This window comes from Terrapene carolina, unplaced genomic scaffold (assembly GCF_002925995.2).
Source record: "Terrapene carolina triunguis isolate 2854851 unplaced genomic scaffold, T_m_triunguis-2.0 Scaffold33071, whole genome shotgun sequence".
Lineage (NCBI taxonomy): Eukaryota > Metazoa > Chordata > Testudines > Emydidae > Terrapene > Terrapene triunguis.
The window spans coordinates 1-27,338 of NW_020697422.1; the positions used below are offsets into that span (position 1 = coordinate 1).

At 42.5% G+C, this 27,338-nt stretch overlaps 1 protein-coding gene across 1 annotated transcript; it reads right to left on the reverse strand.

Annotated features, from left to right (window-relative positions):
* Positions 1-48: 48 nt before the first annotated feature.
* Positions 49-25,554, reverse strand: TRIM55 (tripartite motif containing 55). The gene is made up of 8 exons (XM_026663272.1): positions 25,183-25,554; positions 23,772-23,944; positions 13,155-13,320; positions 11,248-11,343; positions 5,408-5,641; positions 3,999-4,021; positions 3,752-3,876; positions 49-78 (listed from the first exon to the last, which is right to left on the reverse strand). The coding sequence occupies exons 1-8, from the start codon at positions 25,348-25,350 to the stop codon at positions 68-70; spliced, it is 996 nt and encodes a 331-aa protein (XP_026519057.1). The 5' UTR covers positions 25,351-25,554; the 3' UTR covers positions 49-67.
* Positions 25,555-27,338: the final 1,784 nt, after the last annotated feature.

A 27,338-nucleotide genomic window follows, 5' to 3' on the forward strand; every position in this document is an offset into this window, starting at 1 on the left:
TGCCATATATTTCATGTTATAGCAGTCTCGGATGATGACCCAGCACATGTTCATTTTAAGAATACTTTCACTGCAGATCTGACAAAACACAAAGAAGATTGTGGGATTGTGAGATTTCTAAAGATAGCTACAGCACTCAACCCAAAGTTTAAGAATCTGAAGTGCATTCCAAAATCTGAGGGATGAGTTGTGGAGCATGCTTTCAGAAGTCTTAAAAGAGCAACTGTACTCTGGAATAGTAGTTGAAGCATGAAGGGACATATGAATCTTTATCGCATCTCGCACATAAATATCTTGCGATGCCGGCTACAACAATGCCATGAGAATACCTGTTCACACTTTCAGGTGACATTGTGAACAAGAAGTGGGCAGCATTATCTCCTGCAAATGTAAACAAACTTGTTTGAGCAATTTAGCTGAAGAAGAAAGAGGACTGAGTGGACTTGTAGGCTCTAAAGTTTTACACTGTTTTATTTTTTAATGCAATTATTTTTTGTACATAATTCTACATTTGTAAGCTCAACTTTCATAATAAAGAGATTGCACTACAGTACTTGCATTAGGTGAATTGAAAAATGCTATTTCTTTTGGTTTTTACAGTGCAAATATTTGTAATAAAAAATGAATATAAAGTGAACACTGTATACTTTGTATTCTGTGTTATAATTGAAATCAATATATTTGAAAATGTAGAAAACATCCAAAAATATTTAAATAAATGGCATTCTATTATTGTTTAACTGCGTAATTAATCGCAATTAATTTTTTTAATCGCTTGTCAGCCCTAGTAAATAGCCTCCAGAAGCTCCCCTAGGGCATAGGGTTGCCAACTTTCTATTTGCAGAAAATCAAACACCCTTGCCCCGCCCCCTTCCCTGTCCCTTCCCCAAGGCCATGCCCCTGCCCCGTCCCTTCTCCGAGGCCCCACCCCTGCTCACTCCATTCCCCCCTCCATCTGTCACTTGGTGCGGAAGAGGGTGAGGGCTCCAGCTGGGGGTGTTGGCTCTGGGGTGGAACCGGGGATGAGGGGTTCAGCGTGTGGGCTCTAGGCTGGGGCCAAGGATTTCAGAGTGTGGGAGCGGGCTCCGGGCTGGGGCAGGGGGTTGGAGTGTGGGATGAGGTATAGGTTCTGGGTTGGGGGTGCGAGCTCTGGAGTGGGGCCAGAAATGAGAGGTTAGGGTGTGGGAGGGGACTCTGGGCTGGGGTGGGGGACTGGGGTTCGGGAGGGGGTTCAGGCTCCTGATAGGGGTGTGGGCTCTGGTATGGGGCCAGGGATGAGGTGTTTGGACTGCAGGAGGGGGCTCTGGACCTGGGATGAGGGGTTTGGAGTGCGGGATGGGGCAGGGTGTTGGGGTGTTGGAGGAGATGTGTGGTGCAGGCTCCAGGAGGGAGTCTGGGTGTGGGAGGGGACTCAGGGCTGGGGCAGGGGGTTGGGGTGTGGACTCCAGGCGGCTGAGCTGGGGCAGGAGATTGGGGTGCAGGAGGGGGTCAGGGTTCAGGCTCCGGGTGGCCAAGCTGGGGCAGGGAGTTGGGCTGTGGGAGAGGGTGCAGGCTTTGGGAGGGAGTTTGGTGCAGGAGTGGACTCAGGGCTGGAGCAGGGGTTGGGGTGCGGGAGGAGGTGCAGGGTGTAGGCTCTGGGCAGCGCTTACCTCAGGCAGCTTCCAGACGCAGCCAGCATGTCCCTTTGTCTTCTAGGCGCAGGGGTGGCCAGGTGACTCAGCTCCGCATGCTGCCCTTGCCTGCAGGCACCGCCCCTGCAGCCCCCATTGGCCATAGCTCCAGGCCAATAGGAGCTGCGGAGCTGGCATTTGGGGCAGTGGCAGTGCACGGAGCTCCCGTGACCGCCACTGAGCCTAGGAGCCAGAGGGACATGCCTGCCGCTTCTGGGAACCACAAGGAGCTGGGTAGGGAGCCTGCCTGCCCCACTGCAGGTGGCCAACTGGACTTTTAATGGCCCGGTCAGGAATACAAAATTAGTGGCTGAAGGGAAATTAGTAGATGTACTATATTTGGATTTATTAAAGCATTTGACACAGTGTTCCACAAAATCTTCCTCTCAAAATCAGTTCAAATCAGCTTGGATATTAACACTGTCAGCATGGATTGAAAACTGGCTGAAGGACTGTAAAGAAAGTCTTATGATAAATGACAGACTATTAACTTGAAGGGATGTGTCTAGTGGTCAACCTCAGACATTTGTTTTAGTCCTGATCTCAAGTAACATCTTTGTAGAGGAAGGAATATACAGCAAGTTAATAAAATCTGCACTGATTATACTAAATTGAGAGGAGCTTTAAATACCAGCGAGGATACAGAATTAATACAAAGGGTCTAGAGTAATCAACAACATGGGAATTAAATGGCAACATGATAGTCAACTAGGAAATCAGAGGGCGAACAGCACACCCCTCGGCCCGCGCCGCTTCCCGCAGCCCCCATTGGCCTGGAGCGGCGAACCGCGGCCAGTGGGAGCTGCGATCGGCCAAACTTGTGGATGCGGCAGGTAAACAAACCAGCCTGGCTCACCAGGGGCTTTCCCTGAACAAGCGGCGGACTGGCTTTGAGAAACACTGGTCTAGATGACTTTGAGGTCCCTTTCCTGCCCTACATTTCTATGATCCCATGATGTATTAACTGTAGTTTCAAATTGACCATATATTTTGTAAAGGTAGGGAGAGTCTTAACTTTCACTCAGGAAGATTTTACTAAACCTTTTCATTGGCTTACATGTTTTGTATGACTAAGAAGATACCAAGAACGAATTGCAAACTAGAAAAAGTTATCACAATGAGGAATGTTCTTATATACTGATACAAGAAGTCATCTTGAGCCTGATCTTGAAAGCCCTCTGAAAACAGAGGCCCCATTGACTTCAGTGGGAGTGTTAGATGTACTAGGAGTTCAGGATTGACCTCCTTATGTTGACACTATATATTAACATACATCCTAGTAATGGTGTTACTATCATATGAAATATAAATGTAACAGTAAAGCCCAAGGTTAGTAGGTAAAGAATAGAGGACCAGCCTTGTGATTCTCTATATTTTCAGATGTTCAAGATTTTAAGAGAGAAATCTGTTTATTTCAACTATTCAGACCCTCTGATTTCCCATCATTTTGTAAGCTGAAGCATAACGGTGCCCCGTTTGCATGCTACTTTGTTAAGCATAGAATAGTAACTGTGTACTATTTCATCTATTCTGAAATATCAGGCATATAAATGACACCAGAGGAAATCCCTAAATGTATAAGAAATAATGGCATCCTTGTTCGTCTCCATAAATGTATGATCTTGAACTCCATTTACATTTTCAATGAAATTTCTCTGATATAATTAAAAAGAAAAATATATTATTCATAGTTACTTTTATTAGTTTGCGTTATTCTATTTCTTTAATGATTTTCTATATCAGACAGTCCATAAAACTGCTGTTTCTCATTGTAATGACAGACTAGTACCTATACAGGCCCAATCCTACAGCTCTTTTACATGAGTAATCAATGAGCAAGGACTGAAGGATCAGGTCCTTAGGAAAGACTAGGCTATATTAAAGGAAAATAAGAATCAACATGTTACATGATTCTAAACCTTGGTGGGTTTTACTTTTGATTAAAATTTATGTTAAATGATCTAGGTACATTGGTGGATAGAAGGGAATATCTGATTTGAATTTTCCTTACATGGTATCTTCATGTAAATTGCACACAACTGAAAAGAAAGCAAGCAGTTTTGGTCACATCAATAACATACCTCTGTAAAAGTCAATTTCTCTTATTATCTTTTCTTCTCTATTGAGGTTGACTGTGAAATGGCTCATATTTTCATAGCCAGGCTCTATTTTTTCCATCTGAAATGCGTTAGATGCTTCAGTAATTCTAAAATAGAGATATTTTGTCATTTACATTTGCATTTGGGTTGGCAAATAAATGTTTACAGAATGGATAATTTATGATAAATATCAAAAACATACACTTCCTTTCAAATGGGAAGTACTTACTTTTGTAGCAATGCTTTGACATTCTGTGAAAACAAAAGTGAAATGACTGAATGCTTAAAAGGTTCGTTTTATTACACAGGTTTTATGCTTTGATACCTGATTCTTACATGTGCTGTTTCTAAATATGCTAGCTTGAGCTCTCATGATAAATGAGAGCTCTGAGGCCTATGAATAAGATTAGACTGAGGTTAGAACTAGCTTACATGTGAACAACAGTGTGTTTTAGGCCCTAATTCTCATTTACATTTAGACCCCTTTATACTGCTCTGGAAGTGTAAAGTGTAAATGAGAATCAGGCCCTTAATATCTGCTTTTATTGAGATAGATACATAGGCTCATATGCAGTGCACACACAGCGGCAAAACTGAAGCTGACCAGCCCAACCAATATTCCCTCCCGGACACAACCCACATACTCCTGCTCTCCTTGACAGTGACTTCTGTTTCCTAGAAATTGGACTGGGCAAACTTTTCCTACAGACTAATTTATCCAATGCATTGTGCCCTTTTGCTATGTGTAAATTAACTGAGGATAGACTTTTGAATTTTTACAAAGTTATCATTATTCATAACTGTTCTGTGAACATTTCACTCTAGCATATTTCTTTCTCGGACTATGTCTGACTATTCACAGTGGGTGATTGGTCACTTCTCGTTCTGACGCCTTACAGTTCCACATATCCTACAGAGGGTTTTCTGCCCTTCAGGATGAATTCCTGTTCCTGCACATTGTTCTTGTAAAAAAGATCCTCCCTGCTGGGGGTCAGATGGGATTTTAAGATTCCAGGATGGAAAGTCACATGAGACCAAATCCTACTTGACTGAAATCAATGGGAAGCTTGCCACTGGTTTCAGTGGTAGCAGGTCCAAACCCATAGTAAGAAGGAAGAATAGTTTTATAGTTAAGGAATTGGAATGTAACCTAAAACTTCTTGGCCCTGCCATAGCCTGTGTGACCTTGTGCAAGTCACTTAACCTCTCTGTGCCTCAACTGCCCATAGGCAAAATAGGGATAATAATACTCCACTACCTCACAGAGGTGAAATGGCTAAATCCATATACAGAATTGGGGGGTGCTCAAATATTGCAGTGCTGGGGATCATATAAATATATATGAAAATATTATTTCTGCTTCCTGGTTGGATGACTGAAAACTTATCAACAGGACAGCATTTTTTATGTGAATAGAAAATGCTCGTATTCTCGTGCTTACCCCTTTGTTTGCATGTTATTCAAATGAAGAAAAATCATTTCTGCACATTGTTGTGAATGAAAACTCGTTTGTGTGGATGTTCACTGGGAAGTGAACAAACAGGGATTGTGCTTGAATTGAAAAGTGAGTCACAATTTGTTTGTGATTAATTTCCCCCACTCTTTTCCTACCTCTGTTTAGAATCCTCTGAAATATACCTGCAAAAACACTGCCATTTCTGGCTCTTCCATGAACTGGATTCCTGATTCAACTAGCTTAGACACTGTCTCCAAGTGATCTGCATACTTTTTCATCAGGGAGCGGACATGTTCCAGTTTCTCCTCTTGGTTTCTAGTGATTATTTGTGTCATCTCATTTTTCCTTTCTTCCAGTATTGCATACAGATAATCAAATTTTTCACACAGTTGCTCTTTTTGTCTTCTGCAGCATTCCTGTGAATCATTTGGTTTATGTTAAAAGTGTTATGTGGCTTAAAAGTGTTTCTATTTTTACAATTACTTGGAAGTGTTTTCATCAAAGAAATCCTTTTCTGAACAATACAAGGTTTTTTTAAAGACCCCAGAGACTTTTGTAATTTTCTAAGTTAAATCTGTTTGAACAAAAAGTTTTGTGAATACTTGGGAATATTTTTAAAAACAAATAGACTATTTCATTTCCAGCATTCTAAAAAAGGTGAAAGACATTTGTGTTATGTTTGTAGTAATACTTAAGAGTTCATAGGAAAATCAGGAAGATAATTGTTATATTAACAGCCAAATGAGCAGAACAGGACAGATCAGCTCAAATGAGTTCTAGAGAAAATTCCATCACCACCAGAGCTCCTGAAATGCTACTGAGACTGTGAGGTCCTATTTATCCTTTACACTTAAGGCCCCTTGACATCACTCAGGTAGCATGAAGGGGCTTAAAATGGGTGTCAATTATACTACTTTTACAGTGCACTGAATGAGGCAGAGGTCCTGTGCCAAAAATAACATGTGGTCATGTTATCATAATAATGCACAAAATAGGAGCAAATTAAGGTTCCAACCTAAATTCTAGCTTTTCCTAACTTTCAAACAGTTGACTTTGCAACCTAAATAATATTTCTTTAGTATAGTTATTTTTACTGTAATAAATATGCCTGTGCTGTACCTATGGTCATTCATGTTGTCATTTTAGCAGAACTCACAGGCTAAAAAAAGATTGGGGTTGATGAATGTTTGGATTGAACATAACGTGCAGTGGGAAATGGTGTTGGAGTATTTATATGTGGTGCTCTTCCCTAGGAGTAGTGACTGAACGAACTCCCCATGAAGATTTGGGGCCACTCATTTGAAAGATTTGCTGACATCTTTCAAATGAGACATAAAACTTAGCTCCTGATCCCTTGTGATACTTAAAGAGCCCACATGATTTTTTGCAGTAGTTAGGGGTTTATGACAGATGTGCCAAAATCAAATAAACAGTTGTTGAGTACCATTGTGTTTTCCCTTCCTCCTTTTCAGTCTCTTTCCCCTTCCCCTTTTACATCCTTTACAGTTTCCCCCCCATTCTTTTTCCTACCTAGCGTATCTCTCCTTCCTCTTGTTCCACCCTTGTCCTCCATTTCAGACTGTCTACAACTACGTTCCCTGAACCTTAAAGTAGGTCATTTGCTAGTGGACATAGCATTAAGCATCATTCCACAACAGGGGTGTGTTAAACACTCTTCATATCACTATGGGTTGCGGGATTGGATGACCTAAGAGGTCCTTCTCTCTATATATATAATCTGGTATTTTATTACATTAAAATTTGCAATCAGCATCTATTACAGAGGTCATCGGTAGTAAACTCTGTATGTCCAGGTTGCAAAACAGTCTCCACTATGCCCTGTTTTCCAAAATATTCACATTTTGTGTTGAAATTTTTCATATTTAATCTGTGTGAACAGTTTTTTTTTTAAGTCTGACCAAACCACTTCATCAGTTTTTGAGTTATGAGTAAGTAAAAAAAAATACCCTCTCTAATTGTAAAAATTTTCACCACACTTTTTTAAAAACAGCTACATTAAAAAGAGCTACAAGATGAGACCTGGAACACTCATCATTAAGTACTAGTGCCATTGCTTGCTCTGAAAAATATTGGCTTGATTGACCAAAATTCTGAGCATTTGAAAATTGTATACTATGGTAAGTATCATATCTATACAAATATAGACAGGATTATGGAAATTCCTACTTTATTTATGATTTGACTCTCACATTTTATAGTCCTAAATATTTGTTTCTTTTTTCATTATGGTTTACCATTATATAGATTTTTATACTTCATTGTGGCTCTCAGTAGAATACGTGAAATTGTGTTACTTTTTGGTTAGTTTGTTGTAATTTGAATATATATTGGCCTGTTTTTTAAAACTTTGCATAGAAACTGTAGCTAAATTTAGAACTGTGGGCTTACTGTTTACAAGAGCTAAAAGCAACCTGACCACGTACTTTCTGTATTGCTCACTCTAAAGTAGTGTAAGTAGTGCAATGTGTCGACTTAAGTAGAGGATAGGAAAAACCAGCAAGCCTGATTCTGGGGTGTCTTGGTTCCACCTGTTCATCTGAGCCTTCAAGGTCAAATTCAAATGAAGGTCATGTGATGGCAAGAAGTATGATTTGTCTGCAATGTGAAGTGGAAGCACTATGTAAAGTTGTAATCTCTGTTTTCTGTAATCTCTGATTTTACGGATGCAAAGCCTGTTAAGGTGTGTGAAGGTAGACGGGCTCTGCACTTCTTGTTCTATCAATCTCAATTTATGATTTGTAGTTCAAAAGGTGGGTTCTACATATGAGTGAATGACTCTGAGAAAGCTAATTTCAGATATTGCTGTATTTATTTATGTATTTTTTTAATGGAGTGTTCTCTGTAAACTTCAGTTTAGATGTTTGAAGTCTTGGTTTTGGATTAACTAGTCAAATCTGAAGGGAAAGAAACCTAAGCTTTTGTACTATTTTAATTTCTACACTGAACTTACTTGAAAGGCTCATTTCTGTCTGCAAACTCCCGATAGCAGCCAATTTCATCCTTGCAATGCAAAGGCTTCTTGACTACAAAGTTTTGATTTTGCCGCTTACACCCTCTCTCATTTCCGTGGGTTAACGGTTTTATATTCTTTGAACCAAATTCTGGACATTATCTGTTCTTCCTTACTCTGGTTGCACAGGGAAATAGGTGCCCTTGGCAATTGTGCATTGGACTGTGGAATTCATTTTTCTTGCCAGTTAGAACCTATAAATATTGTCTTTAAATGTTATTTACTGCACTTGCTATTTATTTCTCCTATTTGGAGGGATCAGGAGGTTTTTAATTTCCCCCCCTTCTTTTGGTGTGTGATTGGTTCACTGGGTGTTTCATCAGGGTCTGACCTTAAAGTGACTCTCCATATGGGCTCCTTCCACGGCCCGTCAAACTGTGCTGCTCCCAAACTGACCAGAATAGTGATCTTTATTTGCTCTATTGATACAAACATCTTGGAAGAACTGCATGAAAGACACTTGTGCTAGCAAAAGAATGAAATCCATCCCAGCTCTCTCAGAGCAAAAGCCTTACAAAAAAAAAAGTGGTCTCCTTACAGTATAACTCATGAACAAGTAGTTTACTTTCAGTATACCTAAAGCAAGGTAAATAAATACACACACTCCTGAAATGTCTGAGGAGATAAACTACTGGTGAAAGTAGGGATCTGTTCTCCTCTTGGCTTCAATGGATAGGATGAGTCTGCAGATGAATATCAATCTCTTACACCCCAATCCTGGGAGATGCTGTGTTCCTGATCCTACGTGCTGATTTCACTGAGAGATGATGGCACGCAACACTTTCCAGGATTGGACCCTAACGTCTCAGTCATGTTCCTATGCTACTAAGTTAAAGCAACAATGTCACTAACTATTTCAGTCTACAAAGACACCCTTCTGTCTAATATAATACACAAATGTAATTAGGAGTTGCCAGGCATGAGTTTCTTCTCCCTTTCACATCAACCATATTGAGGTCTCTAATCTGCCAGAGTCAATGGGCGTTTGCTAAGACTATCCTTTTTGCAGTACCCTAACAGTGTATCTAACCATTGTTCTGTGATCAAATATGTGCTCTTTCTCACCTACATGTGCTTGACCTGCCCTTTGGCTCACACAACAGAAGAAGGCAGCTCTCCATGAGTTGAAAGACGGTACTCAAAGAGCAGTTATCAATGGTTCACTGCCAAACTGGGGATGTACCTAGTGAGTCCCACAGGGATCAGTCCTGATTCTGGTACTACTCAGGATTTTCACTGATGACTTGGATAATGGCGGATGGTATGCTTATAACATTTTCAGATGACACCAAACTGGGAGGGGTTGCAAGCATTTTGAAAGACAAGATTAGAATTCAAAATGACCTTAACAAAATTGAAGAATTGGCCTGAAATCCACAAGATGAAATTCAATAAAGACAAGTGAAAAGTACTACACTTAGGAAGTAAAAACCAAATGCACAACTAGAAAATGGGGAATAACTCGTTAGGTGGTAGTACTGCTGAAAAGGATCCGAGGGTTATAGTGAATGACAGATTGAATATGAATCAAGAATGTTGCAGTTGCAAAAAAGCCAAATATAATTCTAGGGTATATTAACAGGTATATATATATATCATATATAAGACACAGGAGGTAATTGTCCTGCTCCACTTGGCACTGGTTTGGCCTCAGCTGGATTACTGCATCCAATTCTGGGCACCACACTTTACGAAAGAGGTAGACAAATTGAAGATAGTCTGGAGGAGAGCAACAAAAATTATAAAAGGTTTAGAAAACCTGACCTATGAGGAAAGGTTAAAAAACTGGGCATGTTAGTCTTGAGAAAAGAAGATGGAGGGAGAACCTGATAGTCTTCAAATATGTAAAGACCTGTTAAACAGGACTGTGATCGACTGTTCTCCATGTCCACTGAAGGTAGTGCACCCCATATTCACCACAGTAATATGATTATGGTATGATTATGATATAATTATGTGGCATCTTGTACAAAGTATGCCTTGTGAGGTATCATTCTAAAAATCTTAATCTGCCAAACATTAATATCTCGTTGGATTGTTTGTGCTATCAAGTTATAAAGTTTTGCTATGTATGTGTTACTGAAAGATGACGTGAAGTTGAAAACACCCACAACTAGCATTTCAGGTACAACAATGAAGAATCTAGACCGCGCTGATGGCTCATCAACAAAGACAATAAACCATAGAAGAACTTAGCCTTCCTGGGAATGCTTCAGACAGCCTATGGATAATGGCTGCTATGACTCAGCAAGGCATGCATGGGCATGTGACCAGACCACATGACACTGAATTCTATTTTGGTACCTGTATTTTTCCACAAACTAGGCTGGGAACTTAGCTTAAAACAAAGAGTTCCTGCAATATGGAGAGACTATATAAAGTGGGGAGTGACATCATGACTGGCCTTCACTCCCCCACAACTCAGCACCTGAAAGAAGCTCTGGAAGACAAAGGACTTGGAACGGAGGAGGGGAATCCAAGATGCAAGGCAGATGTAGCTTGTGCCTTAAGAATCTGCAAGCCTGCTTGTATCATCAGTCAGGGTGAGAAATTGCTAATTCAAACCCCATCTATCTAATATATTATGCTTAGCTTGCAGTTTTGTTTATTTGCTAGGCAGTCTGCTTTGATCTATTTCCTGTCACTTATAATCACTTAAAATCTATCTTTCTGTAGTTAATACACTTGTTTTATGTTTTATGTTAACCAATGCGTAACGGGAGACAGCCGCAAATCAGGGGAATAGTTTGTGAGATTGCTACAGGATGTGAGGAAATCATGAGAAGCTAAAAAAAAATTCCTGCAAGTGTGAAACTCAATACAGTATCATCAGACTTGGCAGCACTGTTGTAATATATACAGTCATTTGGCAAAATAATTTGGGAACCTGTTGGAAGAAGCAAATTATATAAATGCATGAAAATTATCATTAACAACCAGATATGTTCCTGCATTTCACATTCAACACATAACTCAAGCTGCATTACTTACCTCTACTGTCCTGCAGGTCTCCTCCAGTTGACCTACTATTCCTTGCACTCTGTCATTACTGCCCACAAGCACTGCAATGCCATCACTGAGTTCAGACTAAACAGGAGTAGGAAAATGAGCATATGCAGAGTTAATAATATGCACTGTCTGCAGTTTTACTTTATATGCTTTCTTCTCATGCGCTGTTCACAAAATAGCACATTAACCTGAGATGCAAAGACAGTGGATGAGTGGGCTACACAAGGCTCAGAACTAGAGCTGATTGAAAAAATTGAATTTCCATCCTATGGAAAATTCTGGTATTTTGACATTTTGTTTCCATCCTGAGCTAGAATGAAAATTTTAAACTTTTCCTGGAATGAAAATTTCTAAAAAATTGTGAGACGCCTTGAAAGCCTCTAAAAATGCACTGGAAAAAATGTACAGGCATATCCATTTGTATATGCATAAAGCACCTTTTGAGTAGGCAATGTGGGTAATTAGGTACAAAAATTTGGTTTTGCAGCAGAGTCAGGCAAGCTATTCACAGTGAATAAATTATTCATTAATTTAGCTCCTTTTTCTGTTCCTGAGTTATCTGTGAATAAATTATAATTTGTATGAATTTGTTAACTGGCCAAGCTTGCACGGCCTTACACTCACCATGCTAGCATTTGGCTGTAACATGATAACTTCTGAATGCCACACCCAATCCATTCCAAATGTCTGGGAATATGTGAGGAATATGTGGGCAGGAACCCCATTGATTATGGTGAAAACCAGAAAAAACAAAAACAAAAAAAGAGGGAAATGGGGGCTAGATGGAGCCCCTGGCATCCAGTTAGCAGAGCTACCACGTTCAACCACCTCTGTAATTATTGGTTGATGGCAGCCTCCTAACACAACACCCCTCATCTTAGCTCTGCCCATCCTCCCAACGAAGTTTAAAAAGGTTTACACACTGAATGAGAAAAAAAGAAGAAAGAAGAATGGTGCAAGGCAAGGGAGCAATGGAGAGGCATGAAGGAAGGAGGAATTGGGTCCCACACAGAGCCCCTGGAATGGGGCGGGCAGGAAATGAGGGGGCAGACAGAACCCCTGGTGTGTGTGTGCAGGGGGGACGACGACAGATGGAGGACCCTGGTATGGGGGAAATGGGAGAGCATACAGAACTACTGGCATGGGGTGAATGGGGGACCCAGGAATGTGAGGGAACACAGAGCTCCTTATCTCATGTAGATATCCCAGTGAGTCAGTCTTTAAATGAATACTGTATTAAAAATAAATAACCAAGTCTTTTACTAGTGACAGTAATGGCAGAGGATACAGGGCACACAAAGAGCTGCCAGCTATTTAACATTCCTAGCAGAAGAGGGTTTTCCCCCTAAAGATCCCTATTTAAACAGAAACAAGAGAAGCATCCAATATAAAACTATTAGACTTGAGTGGGGTTGCTCTCTCCCTCACTTCTGCTGGCAATCCTGCCTGTGCTCATGGTCTAAAAGGACTGAAAACAGAGTCTGAGAAATGTAAAGGGAGATCAGCTTAAAAATCACACGTCTGTCTGAAAGTATTTCCTTACTATTATCACAGCTAATATGTATGTAATTATAAGTGAAAGAAATTAGACAGGAAAAATATAACTTTTCTCAATTTCTTGTAAAATATTTCACTCTGTAGAGTCGGTTTCTCTGGTGATTTGTCTAGGTCTTTCACATGGCAAGAGGGGAGAAAACAACTTAAAAAAACAAAACAACCAAAAACCAACACCACAGAAATATGAATTGTAAAACCACAAAATTGGCAGGGCAGCTGAGGGAAAGATTCTGCACTTTGAACTTTCTTTTTTTTAGCTGACTAGATTTCATGTAGACAGTTTCCCTTTAAATTGAGGGGGTCATTACGATTAGAAGCAAAAAGATATTTACCTTTTGTCGCTGATAAACGTTTTTGAGAGGAGCAACTTGACAGTCTTTATGAGCACCAAAAACTTTGCACATTGAACATGTGGGTATTTCACAGTTTAAACAATAGATATTAATTTTCTCATCCTCATGCTCTTCACACATTGGCTGCTCAGATTTTCTTTCAGGTCTGTGAAAGTTATCATTAAACACATTAAAATAGTCACTTGCTTACTTGCTTTACTGATCTTGATAACAACACCTGTGTCCTTCAACACAAAACAAAGGGATAAAAACAGTACCTGAGATTTCAGTCCATAACCACAAAATAGTTTAAACCTGCCAACCAGTGGTGAATAAACAAGTGCAGGTACTTGTAATCTTTCCTGACACAGTATGACAAGCTGGGAAGCATGACTTCATTGTATGGCCCTTATTCAGGAAAGTGCCTGAGTACGTAAACCCATTGAAGTCAGTGAGGCTACTCATGCACTTAAGTTAGGCATGTTGTTTAACATCTCTCTGATTCAGCACCTACATGCCTGAGGTCTTCAGGGCTCAGTCATACAAAAAGTTGAGCAATCTGGCCTTGATCTGGTAAAACACTTAAGCAGGGTCTTAATTTTACACAAGCAGTCCCATAGGTGTCAAAGGAACTTCATATACTTCAAATTAAGTCCCTGTTACAAATTAAAGAATTTAAAGACACTGTGCTTGGCACCATGCAAGATTGAGACCTTGGGCTCCGTCCATACTAGCCTGGGAACCAAATTAAAGAATCATGTTTGGAACTGCATTTAAAATGAACTTAACTCAACAAGTTTCTAACATGGACTTTGTAGAGTAGTTAACACTGCAATACTAGCCACTAAGGATAGAGCTTACATAAAAAATGCCCCTTGTTTACAGGAGGGCTACATAGGCTACAACACAATTTTTAATATCATTTTAGCATGGCTTGCCTCAGCCAAACTAGCCAATCTGTCTGCATAAGGAGTCAGTTTAGTTGGAACCATATTTAAACTATTTCTTTAATTTGAGTCCTGATCAAGTGTAAATGGGGTCTCTGTTTAACACATTCCATATTCCCAATGCTTCCCTTATAGAATTTAACAGAGGTGAAGACAATTGCTCCACAGAAATTTAATAGTTTATAGAAACTACTCTATAAACCTATAGAACTGAACAAAGAATGAGTTAGTTTTCATACTTTTAAACCATTGTACAGAATTCTGTGGTAGGGAAACAACTGTCCATAACATTCTATTAGATGCTTCAAAAACTAATAACAAGATTATCATTTCTATTCAATGATATAAGACTCTTCCATACAGATTAGTACAGTGGGGATAACTACTCCTTTTCATGGATACCAGGCATGATTTCTCTTTTGCGCTACTTGAAAGGGAAATCAAGACAAATGAAATTAAAAAGTTGGAAAAATAGAGCTGAAAAGAAAATATTTTCTGCTTCCATGTTTTTAATTTCATGTGGTTTTGAAACAAAAGTTATTGGAGTCTGTTCGTATAGTAAGCAAAATCTATGCTCTGCAATATAACAGGATATACAGTAATAATGAGATGAAGTAATAAGATTTCTAGAAATATTCTATATTATTAGGATCAATTTTCTACCAGGCAGTTGCATAACACATACATTGTAAAGGATGCTTTAAATTGTGTGCAGATGATTCCAAAACACCCAACTCCCTATGTATACCGTGGGGCAGCAGCAGGAGTTTCTGCACACCCGGGTGGATGGACAGCAAACATCGAAATGGCAAGACGACTGAAATGCCTGCACTTCCTGAAAATATTTGCAAGACTAGAAACCATCAGCATGTTATCTGTCATTGAAATCATGACCAATAACATGTAACTCAGACAAGAAGGGTCAAAAAGGTAAAGGTATCAAGTAGACCCACCGATGACCTGAGGGACCCTCTGTCAGAAGTAGCCAATCTTCAAAAGGTATCATAAGGAGTTCAAAGAAACCACGGCAGAAATCTCTGGACCAATGAGGCCTTCAAAACTAGCATAGCAAACTGGAAACAAACTGATATACTGTTAATTTACAAGCCTCTTCCCTGCAAAAGAAGAGAGACTTTTACCAGAGCCCCTTGGGCCACATTCTGATCTCTTTTATACCAGCATAAATCCGAAGTCACTCCACTGACTTCAAAGTAGATCATCTGGATTTACATTGGTGTAACAGAAGTCAGATTCTCCTGAATAAAAATTTAAATACTAGTTAGTAGGAAAATGTTAGCACAGTTTTAGTAGGAAAAGATTAATCATAAACCTATTGAAGAAGCTGTTGGTAGCTAAACTGATCTAGCATCTAGGGTTATGAGAGACACACACGTATTATATACTCCACTGACTTCCATGAGAGTGCCTGTGCATATGGCTTGTAGGATCAGACCCTAAAACTACAACTCAGAGAGAATCCACAAATAGTATTGAAGATCCTGATCTGACTTGGGATGCATCTTGGCTCCCACGCTCCTGGATCCCCTGAATAGAGCCTCCTTACTGTTGCTTTGCACATGGATAGGATTTGTCCCTTAAAACAGAGAGCGCTTTGCATCATTGATGTGTTGGGTTTATGGAACAAAAAAGCAAAACAAAAACTAAAAACAAAGCTAATGCATGAGAAGATGAACTGTTTAATTAAATGTAATACTAAATTAGCAAATACTCAGTTAGTATCATTAGGGCCAGAAGTGGAGCTATGTTGATTTACATGAGTTGAGGATATGGACCATTGTGTACTCATTTTATATTTTCATGTCACTGTCATTCAAAGGAAAAATTGATTGAGCCTGATAAAGAATGGTGGTTCTAATAAATGCCGCCTTATAGTATGTGTAAGCTTTCTGGGCCAGATTCTGCTCTCCATTACACCAGTGCAAATCTAAAGGAAAAAAAATACTTACTTGAATAAAGGTTTACAGGAATGGGTACTACATTACCAGAATAGAGGAGGAACTGTTTAGTCATGAGCGACTGTCTCAGGATTTATACAATGCCAAAAAGCTTCAGTTGAAATGTTCTATTGAAATTCAGACTCCCACACTATGCAGTGTTTTACATGGTAACAATGCCAGTCATTTCATTTAATACTGAAAAAGTTACATTCGCCTCCATAAAGGCCAGACTGTGCCTGTAAGGCAGTGGCCCATGTTGGGGGCTTTGCAGCGCCATCACACCCCGGCGAGCATTGGCTGAGCGTGCCAGGAACACAGTCCCTTAGGGTATGTCTACACTACGAGAGTAGTTCGATTTTACTTAAATCGAATATGTGGAATCGATATTGCAAAGTCGAACGTGTGTGTCCACACTAAGGACAGTAATTCGACTTTGTGAGTCCACACTAACGGGGCAAGCGTCGACATTGGAAGCGGTGCACTGTGGGCAGCTATCCCACAGTTCCCGCAGTCCCCGCTGCCCATTGGAATTCTGGGTCGAGCCGCCAATGCCTTCTGGGTAAAAAAATGTGTAGAGGGTGCTTTTGGGTAACTGTCGTCATCCGTCCGTCACTACCGACCTCCCTCCCTTCCTGAAAGCGCCGGCGGGAAATCAGTTCGCGCACATTTCTGATCAGTGACAGCGCGGACGCCACAGCACTGCGAGCATGGATCCCACTGCAACCATCGCTGCAGTTGTGGCCGTTCTCAACACCTCGCAGCTTATCATACACCTTTCCCTGAGGCAGATGCAGAGAAATCGGGCGAGGAGGCTACGGCACCGCCGTGAGAGCCTGAAGTCGGAGAGTAGCACAGAGCTGTCAGAAACCACGAGACCCAGCGCTCAGGACATCACGGTGGCAATGGGTCATGTGGATATCGTGGAATGGCGATTCTGGGCCCGGGAAACAAGCACGGACTGGTGGGACCTCATAGTGCTGCAGGTCTGGGACGAATCCCAGTGGCTGCGAAACTTTCGCATGCGAAAGGGGACTTTCCTCGAACTTGGTGAGTTGCTGTCCCCTGCCCTGAAGCGCAAGGACACCCGGATGCGAGCAGCCCTGACTGTCCAGAAGCGAGTGGCCATAGCCCTCTGGAAGCTTGCAACGCCGGACAGCTACCGGTCAGTCGCGAACCACTTTGGTGTAGGCAAATCTACCGTGGGGGTTGTTGTCATGCAAGTAGCCAACGCAATCGTTAAGGTACTGCTCTCAAAGGTAGTGACCCTGGGAAACGGCCAGGTCATCATAGATGGTTTCGCCGCGATGTGATTCCCAAAATGCGGTGGGGCTATAGATGGGACTCACATCCCTATCCTGGGACCGGACCACCAGGCCAGCCAGTACATTAACAGAAAGGGCTACTTTTCAATGGTGCTGCAAGCACTGGTGGACCATAGGGGACGTTTTACCAACATCAACGTCGGATGGCCGGGCAAGGTTCATGACGCTCGCGTGTTCAGGAACTCTGGTCTGTTTACACGGCTGCAGGAAGGTATTTACTTCCCGGACCCCAAAACAACTCTTGGGGATGTGCAGATGCCTACAGTGATCCTCGGGGACCCAGCCTACCCGCTAATGCCCTGGCTCATGAAGCCCTATACTGGCGCCCTGGACACAGAAAAAGAACTGTTCAACTACCGTCTGAGCAAGTGCAGAATGGTGGTGGAGTGCATCCGGGAGGCTTTGAAAGCAAGGTTCCAGACTGAGCAGGGTAACCAGTGACTGTTAAGTTTGTGGACACAGAAGCTGAACCTCCAGTTACATACCCCCTTCACCCCCTTCCCAAAAAATAAAATCAGTTCTATTTTGTCAATGAACACCGTTGTCTTTATTACTGTTTTAGCGGGAATGTTTTAAACCGGGGACGCAGACAGTGGCGGGGGGCGGGTTTAGTGTTCTGATGCAAATGATGCTTCTAAACTCCAGGAATGACAGGCTCCGCAGTGGTGCACTGGTTGTTTCAACGGAGCCTGCCATCACTCCTGGGCAGAACTGCGTGTATGTGTCAGCTATGTGAGTTTCTGCCTGGGGGAGGAGGGTTACAGATCCCCTGCTGCGTGGCTCTGTGATCCAGGATAAGGACTGCAGCATAAGATCTGTAACTGCCCTCCCCCGCCACAAAGTCACAGAGCAACCCCCCCCCCAGGAGATGAAAACCACCTCCCAGACTGACCTGGGTCACTAGTGACTGCACTGTGTATGTGTCCTGATGCTGGACCTGCCCCCGCCTCTGTACCCTGCTAAAGGTGACTGTCCTGTCCAATTACCAATCCCCTTCCCCCCCTCCAGGCAGATTCTCCCTCAAAAGAACCTGACTGAAACAGTAATGAACAGAAACATATTTTTTATTAACAACCAGACAGGAAACTGGGGGGTGAAAGTCGGACGGGGGCTTGGGTGAGGCGGGCAGGAAAGGACTTTTCAAATTTTGGGGAATGACAGCCTTCTGGTGCTTGAGCAGTCTGCAGGGGTGGAGTGAGAGTTTTCACGGACTCTGCCACCCCTCCTTCTTTGGACTTTGGGAGAGGGGGGTATGGGACTTGGTGGCGGGGGACTGCGGTTCCTGATAGACTGCAGCGGGGCTCTGTCCTCCTGCCTCCGTTCCTGCAGAACATCAACAAGGCGCCGGAGCGTGTCCGTTTGCTCCCTCAGAAGTCCAAGCAGCGTTTGAGTCGCCTGCTGGTCTTCCTGCCCGCCACCTCTCCTCACGTTCCATGTGTGTCCGGTGCATTTGTGACAAATTCTCCCTCCACTGGTTCTGCTGTGCTGCCTGGGCTCAGGAGCAGCCCATTAGTTCTGAGAACATGTCCTCTCGCGTCTTCTTCTTTCTCCGCCTAATGTGCGCTAGCCTCTGGGAGTGTGATGCCAAGCTGGGTTAGGAGACAGTTGCAGATGTGGCTGTGGGAATGAGGAAAAGGCAGTGAATTCCTCCGAAAGATAAATGTGGTTGTGAATCAAGAACATAGTTTTTCTCTGTGAACAAGACCATGAACCACACCTATCACATGCGCACTCCGGACAAGGTCGAATTTTCGAACCTCGCCTTCAGTGCCTGGGCTTTTGCACTGCCGATCTGGGAAGCGGGGCAGGACACGGTACTCTCTGTAGCAGGCAAACATGGTAAGCCGTAGACTTGTGGCTGCTTAAAACTGTAGGAGTACCACTGGCCTCCTTTCACATTGAAAGCACTGCCAGTCTGTGCTGCCAGCAATCAGCCAAGCAGGAACTCTGGCCCTGTCCCACCCCCTCGCGGATGAGCCAGGGAATGATCCCTGTATGCTGCCCCTCTCCCGCCCCCACCGCGTGGCTGTAAACCAGCGGTCACAGTTCTGTAAAGGAACTTGTTGCAAGCAGTCCCAATACTAACAGTCCCCTACCTAATTCAAAGCAGGTCATCATGAGCGACATAACTCTCATGAACATCCCGGACACCGAGATCCAACGGATGCTTCGAGAAAGCCTGCAGAGACCGGGGCCCTATGCCGCCATGCTATGCAAGGCAATGATACCGGAGTACCTGCTTGTCTCCTGGCGCGGGAACGTCTCCTACTTCGGAGGACCAAGTAAAGCCGCTCTCCCCAGGAACCTGATGAACAGGCTATCCCATTACCTGCAGCAGAGCTTTGTGGAGATGTCCGTGGAGGACTACTGCTCTATCCCCGGACATATAGACAGGATTCTAATATAGCTGCAGTAGCAGGCACTAAAGAGTGGAGCAGCTTGGGCAGCACAATCATGCAGAACCGGACACTGTTTGATTTTTTTTTAAATAGTTGTTACTGATTACTTAAGCGCCCAGGGGGAAGAAATCATGATTCACAGATTGTTCTTAGTATTAATATTCAAGTTTTGTAAAAAATAAAGGTTAATATGTTTAAAGCACTTACCGCTTGATCCTTCGCCTGAATCTGTGTCCAGGTTACATGCTGGGGAGGGCTGGTAGGGGATCTCTGTAACGGTGATGAAGAGCTCCTGGCTGTCGGGGAAATCAGCTTGGTAAGCGCTGTCGACTGCCTCGTCCTCCTCATCTCCTTCCTCCTCTTCCCCGTCCGCTGAGGAACCGGCCGTGGACAATATCCCATCCTCAGAGTCCACGGTCAGTGGTGGGGTAGTGGTGGCGGCCGCAGCAAGGATGGAATGCAGTGCCTCGTAGAAACGGGATCTGTGGGGCTGGGATCCGGAGCGTCCGTTTGCCTCTTTGGTCTTCTGGTAGCCTTGCCTCAGCTCCTTGATTTTCACGCGGCACTGCGTTGCATCCCGGCTGTAGCCTCTCTCTGCCATGGCTTTGGAGATCTTCTCGTAGATCTTAGCATTCCTTCTTTTGGAGCGCAGCTCTGAAAGCACGGACTCATCGCCCCACACAGCGATGAGATCCAAGACTTCCCGATCAGTCCATGCTGGGGCCCTCTTTCTATTAGATTGCACGGCCATCTCTGCTGGAGAGCTCTGCATCGTTGCCACTGCTGCTGAGCTCACCTCGATGTCCAAACAGGAACTGAGATTCAAACTGCCCAGACAGGAAAATGAATTCAAATTTTCCCGGGGGTGTGGCTGGTCAGAGCATCCGAGCTCGGACTGCTGTCCAGAGCGTCAACAGAGTGGTGCACTGTGGGATAGCTCCCGGAGCTATTACCGTCGATTTCCATCCACACCTAGCCTAATTCGATATGGCCATGTCGAATTTAGCGCTACTCCTCTCGTTGGGGTGGATTACAGAAATCGATTTAAAGAGAGCTTTATGTCGAACTAAATGGCTTCCGGGTGTGGACGGGTGCAGGGTTAATTCGATATAACAGCGCTAAAGTCGACATAAAAGCCTAGTGTAGACCAGGCCTTAGGGTGCTCCCCTTTGTGCACCCAGCCAGCTCCACTGGCTTGTGTGGAGTGCAGCTGGGAGCCATAGGCCCCTCTCCTTGCATCCACCTTTGGGGTGACGTCCCCCAAAGGACACTAGGTGGGAGGTTCCCATGGTCAAGAAAGCTCAGGGACTGCAATGGTGAAGAGGGGCACTGGGAAAGGATATGAAGAAGGCTCTTGGCATTCTCCTCCTGTGCAAGGGTCTGGCAAAACCTAGCCTTTAATTTGGGAAGTAAAGAGACAAAGAAGGTGTTATATTACAGAGCCTTATAAAGAAAGTGGAGTAGTTACTGTAGATCACTCAATAAGGTGGAAGATATGTAGGAAAGGTAATAGGCCTAAATTGCCCCAGTTTTTTGGGAAGGTAATGCCACTGATTTCAATGGGGTGACACCAGCATAGAATAAGGCAATGTGACTCCTGGCAACATACTCATGATGGCTTTAGAAAAGTTAGGGTGAGGGAGATAAGCAGCTGAGGCATACAACGTGTCAAATAGCTTAGATAATGCTGTGATGCATTACTGTTGCCAGGATAGCCCTGATAATTAGTGTAACTCTAAGGACATAAGTGAAGGTTAAAAATACCTTCATATATTAAAAATAATCCTTCCAGAGAAATAACAGAGACAACGTACATTTATATGCATATTTTTGTTCTCTTCTTCAATTCCGTTTATTGCATCTTATATTTGTGAAGTTAAAAAAAATAAGAATCACCAAATCTCTTATGATCTTTTACCTATTCTTGCTGCAATGGCTTCAGAATAAAGCCATGGACTCATGGGGAAAAAAGAGTAATGTCCATAGTATTAAAGTTAACCTCACACTGTATAGAAAAATGCAAAAAGAACTTAAAGACCCACATATGATCAGCTTGTTCTGTTGCCTGCTACAGCCAGTGAAGTAGCTTTGCTGATTCATTTCCTCTGTGATTTTCCCTGCTAACTATTTGTATATCACTGACACATTCAGGGACAGAGATTCATGGGAATAGCTGAGCTCTAGGGGGAAGGGAAATACAGCTCTCAGTCAACTTTGTGCTCCCTAGCTTCTTGGTTTGGGGCAGTTCCATGGGGCCATTCTACAGCCAAGGATAGCCAGTGCTCCAGCCTCACACTCCTCTCTCTACCCATGCTTCAACATGGGGTTGCGATGAAGGACAGCGTAGAGGAGCCTGCACCAATTGAAGAACATCTTTACATCAGGGGTATTTTCTAGGAGCCAAACCTAGCCAGTTTATGGCCCCTTTGCTACACCGGAGTAGTGCAAAAGGGGTGGAGTGGGGCTGTGAATTGGGCATGCAGGGTTCCATTATGCCTTGTAGCCATAGCCTTGTACTTGGGGAGGCATGGAGGTGCCATAATGCTGCACTGGGAGACATTGTGCCTCTGGCAGGGAGCACAGCTCCTGTGTCACTACGTTCAGAGTTAATGGTGTGTGTTGGGAGAAGAGGATGCAAGACCATGACCCTGCCTCCTCCTCTGCCTTCCTGCATCATTTGGTGTAGTTAGATTCGCTAGCCAGGAGCAGTTTTTGTGCAGAAGGGAATACAACAACTGCAATTGGGTCTCCTTACCCTTCCTCCCCTTGTACACCATCACAGGGTGCCGGGCACAGTTTGATACATAAAGTAAATATTTGACAAAGTTTCCACTAACTCAGTGGATATGTGCTATTCTTTGTTGGCATTCTTTGTGGTTGATTTGTGATTTTCTACTCAAACTGTCTTACATGGTCTCGTTGACAAAAAGGTTTGTAAGCTGGTAATTAATAAGGGAAAACAATAACCAACCAGCCTGCCACTAAAAGGCAGCATTCAGCATGAAACCAATGCTGCAAGCAGCCCCTCACTCACACTGAAGTCTGCTTGAGTTGATAAGGATTACTGGCTTGAGCAAGACTGGGTTTGCTATTTAGATTTTCTTCTCTGTGATTTAAACGGAAGTATGATCAGTGACGTGTGAGCACCTTTCCTGCTTATCACTTGGTAAGAAAGAAAATAGTAACGTTCTACTGCTGGCTCAGCTATGCATCCTTAGTGTTAATCTTACTTTTTAGGGTTAACTCAGGCTTCCCCTCCAGGATTTTGGTTTTCCTTTGCATAGCTACACTGTGTTGTCGTGAACTGTTATTTTTGGCCTTTTCATTCTCTTCTGTACAGAAAGTGAGGCCTAAATAAAACTTGATTTCATGAGTTCACATCCCAAGCTTACAGGAATGTTTTTTTAAAATATTGATGATTCAGTATTCTGATGCAGAATGGCTTCTGAGTATAATTCAAATATATTTGTTCGCACTCTATTTGTTCCTCAGGGCTTCCTAACAAGTGCTGGCACCTTTTACAGACAGGAATACATGGACTGAAAACAAACTGTGGAACATCCAAGTTTTGAAAAATTTGTAAGATGAGTAAATGGGTGAGACCCTTCTTTCCTTACTCATGTGACTAACCCAATTGACTTCAAGGACTCTGCTTGCATGACTAAGGATCATGCATGTGAATAAGGACTGCAGAATCAGATTCCATATGTGGGAAGCAAAAAATCAGCACCTATTTTAACATTGCATTCTGTCAAGTGATATAGAATAATAAGTGAGGGCTGATTTCATTCCACAATAAAGACCGAGGCACTTATGATATCATTCCAGTCTCTCAGTATAGTAAACCTCCACCAGCTCCAAAAGATAAAATAAAATAAATAGAACTAACAACTCACAAAGCAAAGGAAAGAAAGGTAGACTACGAGAATGTCATAAGCTGCAACATCTTGTATGGTAAATATTATTTTAAGGATACAAATTAGTATGTTACCTGGTGGACTCCTGCTTGTATATGTCAATGATATTTTCCACTAATAGGTTCCTTTGAAGTCCATACACACCATGTCTGTCCAGAACCACTTCATGTCTGCAGGAGGGACAGCGAAATCGACCACCTGATGCCATAGTGGTGCCTCCTCTGGTTGGCAGATATGGGTTAGAGGCCTGTTCTTGCCAAGCAGTAAAATTAAGGTGAATAAGGCCATGTCTAACTTTTTTTTTAACACTGTGGTTATTCTAATAATGGCCTTAATTTTCACAAAACAAGGCACATATCAGGCCACCTATTTCAGATCTAACCAAAAGCCCACTGAAGTCAGTGAAAACACTCTCAGGACTCCAATGATCTTTGGATCAGGTCCTTAAAGCAGGACTCTCAATTGACTTAAAAATCCCCAGATGAAAGTTATGGCCCAATATCACTTCACTTAGCACCTGCCAGCTAATAATATTGCAACAACCTGTGCTAGAGATAAACATACCATTCTATAGTGCTAGAACAAAAATGATTTTGAAATTAAATACTTGTAAACATTTTTCAGGGCTGCACAGAGATTTTGGGGGGCCCTGGGCAAAATCTGAAAATGAAGCCCCTCCCCCATCCTTCCAAAAAATTATTATGGAGATGAAAGAGTTTAAGGAGGTGGGGTGAGACGGTGCCATAGAAGGCCCAGGCTTGTGAGGGGTCTGCCCTGCATGCAGCCAGGGGGCTGCTCCAAATCCCACCTCTCCCTGAGCTCTGGAGCAGTATCTCTGATCTGGTCCCTACTTCGGGCTCCAGGCCTGGTGCATTCCCTTGGGCCCGGTGCAATGAGCACAGTGGCAGTGGTGGTATCTGGACCTGGTCAGGCTGGGCAAGTGGCTACCTGCACTGTCAGTGGCAGGCACCAAACCTAAGTGGCACTGCCACCCAGGGCACCAGGTCACAATGCTCTCACTCAGATTCGTCCCGGCCACCTCTCCATCATTTTGGGGGCCAGGGGCAAACTGTCCCGTTTACGCTCCCCTCAACCCAAGGTGGCCCTGCCTCTGATACATCTTCCTGGCTCTAAATACTTGAAATTAAAAATTCAGTCTGAATAAAAATAAATGCAAAAAATAGGTCAAAATGTAAAAGACAAGGGGGCAAATCCTCTGCTGGTACAAGTTGCCTCTATATATGGATACCATACATGTAAACACCATATGACAACTCACAGCAGCAGAGGATCTTCCCCCACAGATCTCCAGGCGGAGAGAGACAAACAGAGATGTTTCCTGTCTAAGTAGCTTCTATTTATGCCTTTTTAAAAAACTTGCAAATTCTTAACAGCAAATAAACTGATCGTGTAAATTCTCCCCTCCCTTTTGCCTTGGGGAAATGATATTTATACCTGCAAATCTTCATACTGAAATAAACCTACCTGGAAAATATCGCTGGCACATTTTCTACACAGGTTATGCTGACAGGGAAGGATGACCACAGGTTTAGTAAACATCTCTAAACAGATGGGACAAATAAGTTGTTTCTCCAGGTTATCCATGGTTTGCTGCTCTTTGGAAAAGGACTTGTAATTCAGAGAAGTGCTCATCTCCTAGCTGTTCCAAGGTGCATATGTCCAGAATAAAAGGGTACCGTCGGTCAGTTTCCGGGTTAGTTTCCTTGAAATAATTCCAAGGCTTGTGTGATCAAATGTCCTTTGAATTTCTTTCACTGGAGGACATTGTTAAAACAAAGAGCTGAAGGGAGCTGGAGCCGTTTTTAGCAGCACAACGTCACAAGTTGCCATTCTAACTTGTCCATATATGCAAGTGACACAAGGACAGATTCAGACAGGTGATGGATTACAGAGATGAGAGATCAACATTCCTGTCTCAGAGAGAGGAGGAGGCGGAGGAAGGGGAGAGGAGTTGACAGTTGTCACTGACACATGGCAGCACTCACCCCTTGGAGAAGCACAAGTGTTAACTGCACAGCGAATGCGATCTAGTTCATTCTTATCTCTGCATCATAGTGAAAATTATAGGGCCCTGAATAACCTGATGTCACTTTCTGGTGAAGCAAAAGACTATTATCAGGAATAGTAATGTAACAACCATTGTTTAATTACTGTATGTAATAAATACAATTTTAATAAACTGAAAAGTTACAACAACTTTAATAAACTGCAATAATTTGACTTTGAAGTATTAATAAACTCAAAGCCTGAATTTCAGTAGCGCTGAGTACTCCTAAATCTGATGGAAGACAATAAGAGCTGTGAATCAGTTCCTAAATAATTAGGCCCTAAAAGTGTAATAACTTTAAACAACTAATACAAAAATTCTCCTGACTTTATAATTGCTTGAACTTCCTTAGGTAACTAGAACTTAATTTAGAGTGACTATTTGGTCCATTCATTCCATAGCAATTAAAGAATTCCAGTTCCTGATTAAAAGCACAAAAGATATATGAAGAGATTTCATTTTTACTAGCAGATAGGTGATAATTGTGCATGTTTTCCATAGCCATAGTATAATCCAAATATATTTAAGCTTTGGACACTGTTGATGTTTATATCTGTTTATTAGACACATGGATCCTTCAAAACTTGGCACTTGTTCTAGAGTTATTTTTAAAATGACAATTTCCCAGATAATTTCTGGCATGTGATGCCTGATCTTAGGGCAAAGCCATCTGTGCTTCTATTTGCCAGTAATTTATCACACAACTGTACAAACAATACATATTCCATCTCCAAATTTAAGCCCAATCCCCACACATACTGTAAGGAATTGCACTGTCTGCTTACATACTGTACATGCAATTAACATATTATCTTCAGTGTTATTTCACTATAAGAATAATTAGAGGAATACAGAATAATTGATCAGTCAAGTACCTTATAGATGGCCTTATTGTTTACAATAGTTAATGTTCATGAAGTGTTTTGAATAGGAAAAGTGCTACACATGTGCTATGTGCTATTAACAAACGTGGTTTCTCTGGGACAAGATGGACCTAAATTCAATAGCAAGGCATCTAGTTTTCATGCAACACCAAGGCAGCGCTCTGGAAACTCTGCAGCAGATTCTGGTGAATTAAAAAAAAATGGAGGTTTTTGCTAACATACATATGAAAATAAGTAATACACTTTGTATGCAAAGTAAGCGAATCACGTTAAATTCAATTAATTTTAGTCTGCTGTTGAATTTCAAGGTAAAGTCAACGGGGCCAGGATTTCACCCAAAATGTATAAATATATGAGACCTTGTCTACACAAGAAAGTTGCATCAGTTTGACAAAATCAGTTTCAGATCACACCTTTAATGAAACCGGTGCAACTTTCTTGTGCAGACAAGGCCTTAAAAGTTGTCCGGGGGAAGTTGTTTTTGCAGCTGAATTGGGGACAGCGGGGAGTTTTGGCACCAGGCAGAGGATGGTGGAAAGGGAAGTTTCTGGCAATAGGGAAGAGATGCATCTCTTTCCCTTCCCTCTGTGGCAGAGTCAGAGATGACTGTTAGTGTCTATGGAAGTTTGAACTCCTCATTCCCTCTCCCCCAACCCTCAACCAGCTTGTCCCTTCTGCATCCCTCCCTT

What these genes read in the sequence shown, in the direction of transcription:
- TRIM55 (XM_026663272.1), bottom strand. Translation starts at nt 25,350, where the DNA reads ATGAGCACTTCTCTGAATTACAAGTCCTTTTCCAAAGAGCAGCAAACC. An exon ending in GTGCCAGCGATATTTTCCAG is followed by an intron (nt 23,945 to 25,182) that starts GTAGGTTTATTT and finishes TGGCAAGAACAG; the next exon opens with GCCTCTAACCCATATCTGCC. An exon ending in ACGTTTATCAGCGACAAAAG is followed by an intron (nt 11,344 to 13,154) that starts GTAAATATCTTT and finishes ACTCCTGTTTAG; the next exon opens with TCTGAACTCAGTGATGGCAT.